Source organism: Chiloscyllium punctatum, chromosome 11, assembly GCF_047496795.1.
Source record: "Chiloscyllium punctatum isolate Juve2018m chromosome 11, sChiPun1.3, whole genome shotgun sequence".
Lineage (NCBI taxonomy): Eukaryota > Metazoa > Chordata > Chondrichthyes > Orectolobiformes > Hemiscylliidae > Chiloscyllium > Chiloscyllium punctatum.
In genome coordinates this window covers 23,795,146-23,806,394 of record NC_092749.1, presented here as the reverse complement: position 1 = coordinate 23,806,394, position 11,249 = coordinate 23,795,146, and the positions used below count along the sequence as shown (strand labels likewise).

General features: G+C 39.7%; 1 protein-coding gene across 1 annotated transcript in view; it reads right to left on the bottom strand.

Moving 5' to 3' along the window:
* Nucleotides 1-11,249, bottom strand: part of LOC140482827 (proton-coupled folate transporter) — a 94,218-nt gene that overhangs the window by 65,140 nt on the left and 17,829 nt on the right. Inside the window, exon 3 of the mRNA XM_072580501.1 lies at nt 7,713-7,810. Coding sequence (XP_072436602.1) covers nt 7,713-7,810 — 98 coding nt within the window. The remainder of the gene's footprint in view (nt 1-7,712; nt 7,811-11,249) is intronic.

The window sequence follows — 11,249 nt, the reverse complement described above, 5'->3', positions numbered from 1 at the left end:
GTCCAGCCACTTTTACAACTGCCTGACTGCTTTCCTTGAATAACCATACTGCCAAGAAAAAACAACAAATCAACTCATCGAAAAGCTGAGTTGAGAGAACTAGCTACTCCCCTTTCATCGCATAAGTGTTATTGTTTAAAAACTCAAAAGCATTTTGTCTGAGGCAGTATCTATTAACTATAACAAAATTGGCCTTAAAGCCCAACCAAACCCAGACTTTTGGGAACCTCTGTTTTTACAACCTTATTTTAAAAAAAAGACAACATAACTTTGTTAAAGGAGCAGTATCATCACATGGGTGCAAGCTCACCACCAACACCTTAAATTGGAAACGGCAAGATTGGATACTAGAACAGGGACTCTCCCAAAAATTTTGTAAACAGTTCCCATATCACAACTCATTGAAAACCAAAGCCTTTGCTTTAGCATTCTGCAGTACAATGCAATTCTGAAAATTGAGTCTGATGTCAACCAAAGGTCTATCTTCTGACATATCAGGTTGGCTTGAATTATCTCCCTTTTCTTTCATCAGAAGCATTAGTTAATTTATTTCATTCAGACTAGCAGCTTGAAGTGTGGAAAGCAGTTTCAGAGAGGAGTGCAAAGAGATTTACACATGATACACCATGTGACAGTCAGGTAGAAAGACATACTTGCAGATCCCCATCATGTCAATTGTTTATTGCTGCAATATTCTTTGAAAAATGAAGTGCAACGTGACTGCTCAAAATCCATCCAGTATCTTCAAGGCTTAGCTAAGAAGCATGATGCAAAACTCACTCATCTAAAATGAGGAAAACTGCAATACTCAAGAAGTTCGGCACAATCCTAAGAACTCAGGTCTATTAAAACAGGCAACTTGAACAGATCTTCACTGAGAAGATCTACTGGCCTACTATCCACTATGTACTTTTCCTACAGTACATAGCATCTATATACGCTACTGAACTACAATATCACTGCACATAGGAATATTTTGACATGATGCTATTAATTTACAATTCACAAATAACTTCCACACAACTTTGGAAAAGTTTGACAGAAATAGAAAGTCCAATGGGCATGAAACATCAACTCCAAAATATTGATCAACCTGATGAGTTTCTTCAGCACTTTCTATTTTAGTTTCGAATCTCCAACAATAGCAACATTGTGATTTGTGGAAGAAATGTGGTAGATTCTCTGTGAGGTTTGTGCAGATATTGCTCCAACTGACTGTTGGATTTTCCAGATTGGATTAATCTGGACAGGTCTTTTATAGAGTTGCCTTCTCCATTATGAAAATGCCACACTTCTAGTTTTGAGTAATTTGTCTACATACATAGTGAGCATTTCCTTCACATTCATGAAAATCATACAGGACTGGCTAAATCAGTAGCAATGCAATTTTCATGTGCTCATTTAATATTGATAACCCACTAACCAAAGTGGCACTCAAGGAAACCTTAGACATTCGTGCTGCACCACTATATCACGACTGGACTGTCATAATTGTGCGAATCATTTTTCATTGAACTTATGAAGTCATCAAATCATGAAGTTCAATTTTAACAACATCACATTAACCCAAATAGATGGTGGTGAGCATGAAATCCCTACTAGGCTGAGTTCCTGCAAACATCTTTGTTAATTTCCATGAGAAACACTTCTTTAATTAAATTAAACTGAATTGTCTCATTCGTGCACATTTCCACAATGCAGATGCTACATTTGAATCTGTAACTGCATATAAGAACTTAATTTCACATTCGAAACAGTTTCTATCCTGTGCTCAAATTTGTTTTCAAAATGGAGCAGACAAATTAGTTACTTTATCTCAAAACCCCAATTGAGAAATTAACCAGGGAATTCTCTACTACTCTATCACAAACCTACCTTCACTGGTCAATATATGCATGGAGTTTCTTATACTTTGTGCTATAATATTGGCCCTACCATTCACCTTGTAAATTGGGCTCAAGTTATTTGATAACCATGCAAGTTCAATGGTGAAATAGAGAACAAAGCCATACTTCAAAATAATGACTTCACTGATCAAATCATTTCTCACTCTATATCAAAACTGATGGACAGGTCTAAGGATGTTACATTTGATCCTGAAACATATCCAGTCTACCTCAGATGGGCATGAGGTGGAGTTAGCTGTTTTACACTGGTAATATGCAGTGGCAGAATAAGTGGTGCTTGCTATAACAGGATGCTGCTGTCAAGCCAAAGAGAGGTTCTGCCTCTCACACAAATTAGTATTGTGATGCTAGGTATAGAAGTACATTGCAAAGACTGGCAGATTATAATCAAACAGCATACCCCTTCAGCTGGTCACAACAAGCAAAGTATTGACTGCATCCAAACAGCCCACATTTGCAAAATTCACAATTCCAACATTTGATGCAAATCTGCAATCAGACAATTTACAAAACATCAGTCTGTGACTAATTACACAGACAACTAACTTAGGATTGTCCATCAGCCTCAACGTGGCACACTCACATTTACTGGAAGCCACTGGTATTAAGACGCAGGATCCTGTTCCTTTCAGACATAAATAACGTACACACACTGTACCTGTTTCAACTCTGCAAAATAGGTGATACCATTCTCAGAGCAATGCCTTAAGTCAACCAGATGTGGAGGTGCCAGTGTTGGACATAGTTAAAAAAAAAATCACACAACATCAAGTTAGTGTCCAACAGGTATATTTGAAAGTAGCTACCTGATGGAGTAGCACTCCAAAAGCTTGCAATTTCAAATAAATCTGCTGGACCATAACTTGGTGTTGATAGATTTTTACCTATGATCAATCACCTTGTTTAAATGTTAACCAAACCTTGACAGTTAACAATCAGTAATCATTAACTGATGTATTTTCCTCAGCAACACTTAACAAATCTGAGTCTACTTGTCAATCAATAAGCACTCTCATCACACACATAAAAAATGTCATTTTCCTTTTACTCTGGTATTTCTTGTGAATTGCCCTGATGAGTGCAAGATGAAAAGCTACAGCAATTTTTTTCATAAATGTAAATATCTCGTAATTTTATGCTACACTTAAAGTGCTACCAACCTTGTGCATTGGTAAATGCAGATGATTGATTCTTTAATCCTAACATCCAAATTGTTAATGAATAATGAACCCATTGAAAGATACTGCTGGTCACATCCTGCCAATTACAATATCTACCCATTGTCAAGAATCTTTAGCTCAATAGTTGCAGACAGTCGTCTTTTAACCAGATCAATAATGTGCCTTCAATCCTAAGATTTTAGCTAACAATCTCTTATAAAAGGAGATTTATCAAACACCTTCTGTAAGAACAAATAAATACCATCCATAGACATTCTGCTGTTCACTATTTAGTCACCTCTTCAAAAGAATCACATCAAGTTCATCAATATTTATTTACCTTTGCAACTTCATTTAGGGTTAGATTCTCTCCAATCAGCTGAAAAATGTCAAGGTGCTTGGTCATTCCATCTTGTTATGGGCTCGGCCATACCCCCTCAAAAACATTTCAAGTAGCCTAGACCCTAACTTTGCTAGTTGTTTTAAGCAGGTGTAAAGTGGATATTCCAGGAGGGGTTCAGCTGGCCCAACAAATAAATTTTGTTTCATGTAAAACTGAGTTAAGATAACTGAATGAAATACAAAGGAAAGAGAACAGAATAACGTAACCTACCAGAAAACCCACCAGATTGGCCCAACGTAATGATGTTGTTGCATAAACATCCATTTGGCACAAAAAAGGAAAAATGAGAGAGCGAGACACCAATATGGTAGTGAGCTTCAGCGTGGAAGACTTCCTTTCATGTAGCTGTTTCTTGGACCAGCAGCCTCAAAACTGACTGCCTGCTTTCAGTGAACAGCCAGACTGCTAAAAACCAAACAAAACAAAACCAGAGAAAAGCTGGGGTGGGAGAACTGGCCATTCCCGTTTCATTGCACAAGTGTTTTTTTTAAACTTGAAAGCCTTATGCCAGTGTCAGTATCTATTAACTGTAATCAAATTGACCCCAAAACCCATCTAAGCCAAACGTTTCAGAATCACTGCTTTTACAACCTCTCCCAAAAAAAAAGGACAGCATAACCTTGTTAAAAGGAGCAGCATCGTCACAATATTTGAGAGATATGTATAATTTTCAACAAACATTAGATGAGCTTGTTTCAAATTCATACCATTCTTAAATAGTGGAGCAATAAAGCAGTAAACACAATTTTTCAATCTAAAGAAATGGTTCCTGAACCAAAAAGAATTGTGAACTAACAAGACATTTGCAAAGTTCTTGCTTTTTTCCATTAAAAAGCTGAGATGAAAATAATCTTGTCCTGGGGATTTATCACCCGAAAGCCTCAAAGCTCAAGAAAGACATTGAATTGAGAAAAATAGAAACATTCCCCATCTATCCTGACCAATATTTATCCTTCAGCAAATACCATTAAAACAAATTGTTTGATTATTTATTTTACTGCTTGTTATGAGATCTTGCTGACCATATGTTCCTTTAATGTAGGAAAACCTACACTTCAGAGATATTCCATTGACCCTTAAAAACCTAATAGCATTTGCAGGTCACAGAAGATAATGTATGACTATAACATCCTGATAAATGGGTAGGAATGCCAGCATGCTCAGCTTTTGTCTCCCACTCTCAATGCTGCTAATATCTACAAAAGCAGTTTCTAGAGTTGGGTCAACCACCAGCTTCATTATCAACGTGTCATGCTTTGCAGGCAACTTGGATACGAAGGTTTGCCAAATTCTATGACCATGAGGAAATGCATAAAATGCAAGAAAAAGTCTAAGGAATAAATAGCTGGTTGGTTCTCAACCTTCAGGACAGCACTAGATGGGCAACACGAAAAGCATAGACACTTTCCCACAACACAAACTGCGGTAAATATACCCCCAAACATTTCCTTGGAGCCAGGAGTTTGGGAGTGATGTGAACTGGGAAGTCTGGTAGAGGGACAAAAGATCTTCCCTGCCTGGTAAAGTGTTGCAACACCCCAGACACCACTGGGAAGTGGGGGGCTGCAATGTTTGATTGGCTACTAAGGCCATTTTGTTACTTTAAAAATATTAAAAATTGGACAGACAGTGCCATCATCCAGGGGAGGCATCTCAGTGCAGGCTTCTGGCACCCATGCGAGCTGACAGCTGGGAGTTCAGAAACTCACTGGAAAAATCCCTGGCCAATTGCAGGTTTTGCTGAAAGGTTCCCTGCATTATCCAAGTCACTTGAAGTCTCAGAGGCCAAGTGTTCCCACCATCTACAGATTGTAGATCAATTTAAAAACTTTACCTGTAGCCTTCTTTTAACATGGATAGATGGGAGGGTCTGGCACACCTCGTGCAACTACTGCTCCTTATGTCCACATCACTTCTGACAGGCATTTCTCTCAGTGGCTCACAATATCCATTAGGTTTCCATCAGTGATTTCCAGAGCTATCTCTGTTCTGCAGCTTTGCATACATCACAGCTATTTGCTTCACACTATGCATCTCTTCCAGAGTAATTCCTTTTACAACAGCAAATTACCATCACAACTTTGCAGATACGAGCTTGACAAAGTGCGAACATGACAGGAGCTCACTGCAACCACTCCTTTCTTCTTGAAAGCACAACTTACTAAATATTCATGCTAAGTTTAAAAAAAGGCTCTGCCTACAGATGCGGTTCCATACTATGTTGTGTATAAATTTCCATGAGGAATTTATTGTGCAGAAAAAGATAAAGAATAGAATTTAGCAGAGCCCACTCCAGTGGGCATGACGACGAAAAGGCCCATGTTCAATTCTCAACTACAGAAAGTTACCCTGAAATGCATGTAGATGGTGTACCTGATGGGGGAATTGTTGCAAAACTCTGGTCATTAACAGGTCACTTGAGATTAATTATGGAAGTCCAAAAGGGATTGAATAGTGACTCCTGTGTCTTCCATTCCTTTCAAAAGCCATAAAACACATCCTCCAGAGCCTCTTGGCCAGGGTAGGGTGGTGGGAGGTATTGTCCTCATTTCACAGGCAGTGTCTGATTAAGGGTCACAGCATCAAGAACTAGGGACATGGCTAAGAGCCATCCCTTAGCCTTTGTACTGAAACCTTCCCTCCATCTCACCCAATTTTACAGCCAAACCTTTCCCTGTGAGCACCATCTCGCCCCATGCTGATCTCCATGAAGGCCTCAGTGTTACCACTGATAACTCCCTACAGCCAGTAGCACCAGCCTCTGACTGGCCATCCAAAGACACAGCTAATGTACCAGGAACAAGGGTTCAAATCTCACCATTGCAGTTGGTGAAAATTGCATTTGATGAGAATATGGAATTTTTAAACAATTAATCTAGTAGCAACCATATAACAACTGGCAGTTTTCATATTTTAAAAAAAAAAACCAGCTGATTTACTATTGTGCTTTAGGAAAGGAAATCAGATCCTTACTTTGTCTGACCCCCATGTAACTCCAGACCCAAGGTAATCTGGTTGACTTTTTTTTAAAAAGATTACTTAGTGTGGAAACAGGCCCTTCAGCCCAACAAGTTCACACCGACCCTCCGAAGAACAACCCACCCAGACTATTCCCCTACATTCACCCCTTCACCTAACACTACAGGCAGTTTAGCATGGCCAATTCACCTAACCTACACATCTTTGGACTGTGGGAAGAAACAGGAGCACCCGGAGGAAACCCACGCAGACACGGGGAGAATGTGCAAACTTCACACAGACAGTTGCCGGAGGCAGGAATTGAACCCAGGTCTCTGGCGCTGAGGCAGCAGTGCTAATGACTATGCCAACCACTGGGCAATTAGGGATGGGCAGTAAATCCTGGCCTAGCCACCAACACCAATTTCCCATGAACAGGTTGTTTAAAAAAAGGTCAGTAAACATGGTGTGAAGTAGTGGGAAAAAAAATTTGAGTTCATTTTCAAGTAACCAACAAAAGGCAAAGTCAAATAATTCTGTATTTAACCAGTTTGCAGTAAGCTATTGATGAGCAATATCATAAGATTTACAATTTTTTGGGGGGTTTGGCAAAGAGAAAATTCAGAATTCTCGGATTTTGAAAAGAGCATTTAATAGAACCTTTTTATATCTAACAATATACAAAAGTAACATCACAGCTAATTACATATTTTTGAGAAAAAAATAAGTTAATGGAAGTCAGTGTTCATATTCCACAATCCCATAATCTAACAAGCTGATTATCCAATTTATTTTGAGCAATAAAATAGAGGGATAGACTTTGCCATGACACTAAGAACAGACTATTATCTTTCCGATAGTGCCCCGAGTTATTTTATGATCCCTGGAAAGAGAATGATAGGGACTGAAGCTACTGTCCCATCTGAAAGATGGCACCTCAGACAATGCAAGATTCCCTCCATACTGTATTTGAGTGTCTGGTGAGGTTTGTATGTTCCTATCACAGATACGCAGTAAGGGCACTAACATCAAAACCAAGGCTGATGCTTACCTACAAATACACGTTCTTCAGAATATGTATAATTATGAAACAGTGCTGGAAAAATAATTTAAGTTTGTTTGCATGTAAATGTTTTACACAGGCCATTCATTGCAATCAGTTAACTTTCATCATTCACCCTTCCACACAAGAGCCAATAAACATCTAAGTAACACATCTAAATGGGTGACAGAAGAATAAAACAAGAAAAACGTGCAGCCTTCACAGACACGCTCAGTACTCACTCCAAGAAACATCTTAATTGCACTGTATATTCCATAAAGTTCAACTGAAAAGTGTTGCGGTGGGTACGTCAAAAATAAAATCAGAATAGACTGTTCACCTGTCAAATGAAAATATTCAAAATAATTTCAAGCATAACATTTTCTGACAGTTTATTATAAATTTATAAAAAAGGGACATTTTGTAAAGAATGAAGAGAAAGACAGTAATTCAGATATAATAGTAGGCAAAGTCTTAGAATCATTAAAACAAACCTAAGGGAAACCAAAGAGTTATGATCCCATCTGACAGTAATACTGGACAAGTCACATCTTAAGATGAAAATCAGATTTGATCAATCATAAGCTTAAATTTTTGCAACTGGTTATCATTGTTTAGTCACTGAGACTGCTCCAGGCTGCCAATGCTCTTTAACAAAACACATTTAAATCACACAAAAGGAAAAAAGGTTTATGTAATTATCTACATACACAAATTAAAAGATCTTACATCAGCAAAAAGGATAACTCAACTTTTTTCCCCAGCAACATCCTTTCCAGACTTTCAATCCCAACTTAACTCTGCAATTTCTTTCTTAACTGACTCTTTCCATTTGTGATGGCCAACAGTCTTCTTTACAGATCTAATTGCTTAAGCTGCTTCTCAATTCTAACACTTGAAAACAAACTCTTCCAGTGCAGAAATCCCACAAACTAAACACTCTGTTGCAAGATTTGGATAAACTATTCTGAGGTGAGATGAGCTCAAACTAGCCCTTGGTCTGTTTTCTGAATGTCACAAAGTTCCACTTTGTGAGCACTTCATAAATTAACACTACAGATATTCGGCATGGCATTGAGCTGGAGTCAGAGTCATGGAGATTTACAGCACAGAAACAGACCCTTTGGTCCAACTCGTCCATGCCAACCAGATATCCCAACCCAAAGCTCGTTCCCCTGCCAGCACCCAGCTCATATCCCTTCAAATCCTTCCTATTAATATACATATCCAGATTCCTTTTAAATGTTGCAATTGTATCAGCCTCCACCACTCCCTCTAGCAGTTCATTCTATATACATGCCACCATCTGTGCGAAAAAGTTGACCCTTAGGGGAAAGATATGAGACCTCTTCACCCTAACCCTATGCCCTCTAGTTCCGGACTCTCTGACCCCAGGGGAAAGACTTTGTCTATTTATCCTATCCATGCCCCTCAAATTTTGTAAACCTCTATAAGGTCACCCCTCAGCCTCCGATACTCCAGGGAAAACAGCCCCAGCCTATTCAGACCTTTCATTTCGCTGAAATCCTCCAACATTGGCAACATCCTTGCAAATCTTTTTGAACCCTTTCATGCTTCACAACATCCTTCCGATAGGAAGGAGACCAGAGTTACACACAATGTTCCAAAGGTGGCCTTACCAATTTCATGTGCTTTCTTGAAAAAGTATATACAGTATTTAGTTCACTGTTCCAAATGACACCCTGACTTAAAAAGAAACATTTGAGCAGAACTGAAAAGGAAAGGACTGATCCATCTTAGTTCTACTTTAAAATCCCAAACAAAATCAGAACTAGAGGGCATAGGTTTAGGGTGAGGGGGGGAATGATGAGACCTAAGGGGCAACATTTTCACACAGAGGGTGGTGAGTGTATGGAATGAGCTGCTAGAGGAAGTGGTGGAGGCTGATCCAATTGCAACATTTAAAAGGCATCTGGATAGGTATATGAATAGGAAGGATTTGGAGAGCTATGGGCTGGGTGCTAGCAGGTGGGACTAGATTGGGTTGGAATAGCTGGTCAGCATGGACACGTTTGACCAAAGGGTCTGGTTCCGTGCTGTACATCTCTATGGCTATGATAATATCAGCACCGCCTTCCTAACCTGCAATCTTCTTCCTGACCTCTCCGCCCCCACCCCCACTCCAGCCTATCACCCTCACCTTGACCTCCTTCCACCTATCACATTTCCAACACCTCTCCCAAGTCCCTCCTCCCTACCTTTTATCTTAGCCTGCTGGACACACTTTCCTCATTCCTGAAGAGCTCATGCCCGAAACGTCGATTCTCCTGCTCCTTGGATGCTGCCTGACTTGCGCTTTTCCAGCAACACATTTTCAGCTCTAAATATGTCATACACCTTTATCACAATGGGAACAGTGACATTCCTCAACCATATTTCACTATATAGAAGGAATTTATTCTAAAACACTTCTAAGCAAGATGTGACAAAATGGGCTTTCAATTTTAAAGTAAAGGCAGATAGATGGAGTTGGTTCTGTTTGGTGTTTTCTTCCAAAAAAGGTTCAGTAAGTCATTTGGAACAGTGGCCTCAATATACCCATTTCCCAGAAGGCATGTGACTTCACTCAAATTGCTACATTGATACCAATGGTGTTATGGATGGAATGCTTACATTGCGGAGTTTTACAACCAGAGGTCATTAGTTTAGCAAGGGGAACGGTGCTTTTTTTTACCTCTTAACATTGCTGAAGAATTAGGAGTTCTGTTTGGAGGGAAAGAGTTTCTCCTAGGAGAAGTATCAAGCTTTTGTTAAGGAAAACTAGCCACCCTAGACAAAGATTTGTTAGTTTGTGGAATAAGAAGTTGGGAGAGCTTTATAGGAGACTTCAAGCTGTTGGAACTAAACAAGTTTAGGCCCTCAAAACTTTGAAAGATTTGTGATGACAACTCAGGAAGCAAAAGATTGCAAAACTAAAATAAACTGGGAAGATGCAGATAAGCAAAATAACTTGAAGAATGGAGACATGGGTATACCCTGGAATGGAATATCTTTGAAAACAATGATAGGAAACACAAATGTTGTTTTCCTGCTTGTGATAACTTTTAGATATAGAGCATTATTTTATTTTGTAATAAAATATGTTCTATTGTTAAAGAACATCTGCAGTCTTGTGTGACTAGGTTTTAGTAACTAATCACCATGTTAACTAACTGCAAAAATTAAACATATGCTCAATCAAGGCAGGTTTCATTCTGGGATCCGACTTATTTGATATGGTTCTGACAAACTGTTGCAGAGCTAAAAATACTAGACTGGATTTGACAAAGCTGACTGGATCTAGTAAGACTGGAGCTGAAAATGTGTTGCTGGAAGAGTGCAACAGGTCAGGCAGCATCCAAGGAGCAGGAGATTTAACATTACGGGCATGAGCTCTTCTTCAGGAATGAGGAAAGTGTGTCCAGCAGGCTAAGATAAAAGGTAGGGAGGAGGGACTTGGGGGAGGGGGTTGGAAATGCAATAGGTGGAAGGAGGTCAAGGTGAAGGTGATAGGCCGGAGTGGGGGTGGGGGCGGAGAGGTCAGGAAGAAGGTGCCGAGTTCGAGGGATTTGACTGAGACAAGGTGGGGGTGGGGGTGGGGGGAGAAAATGAGGAAACTGGAGAAATCTGAGATCATCCCTTGTGGTTGGAGGGTTCCTAGGTGGAAGATGAGGTGCTCTTCCTCAGACTGTCATGTTGCTATGGTCGAACGATTGAATTTCTTGCGGTTGCAGGGGAAGGTGCCGGGAGTGGAGGTTGGGTTGGTGGGGGGTGTGGAC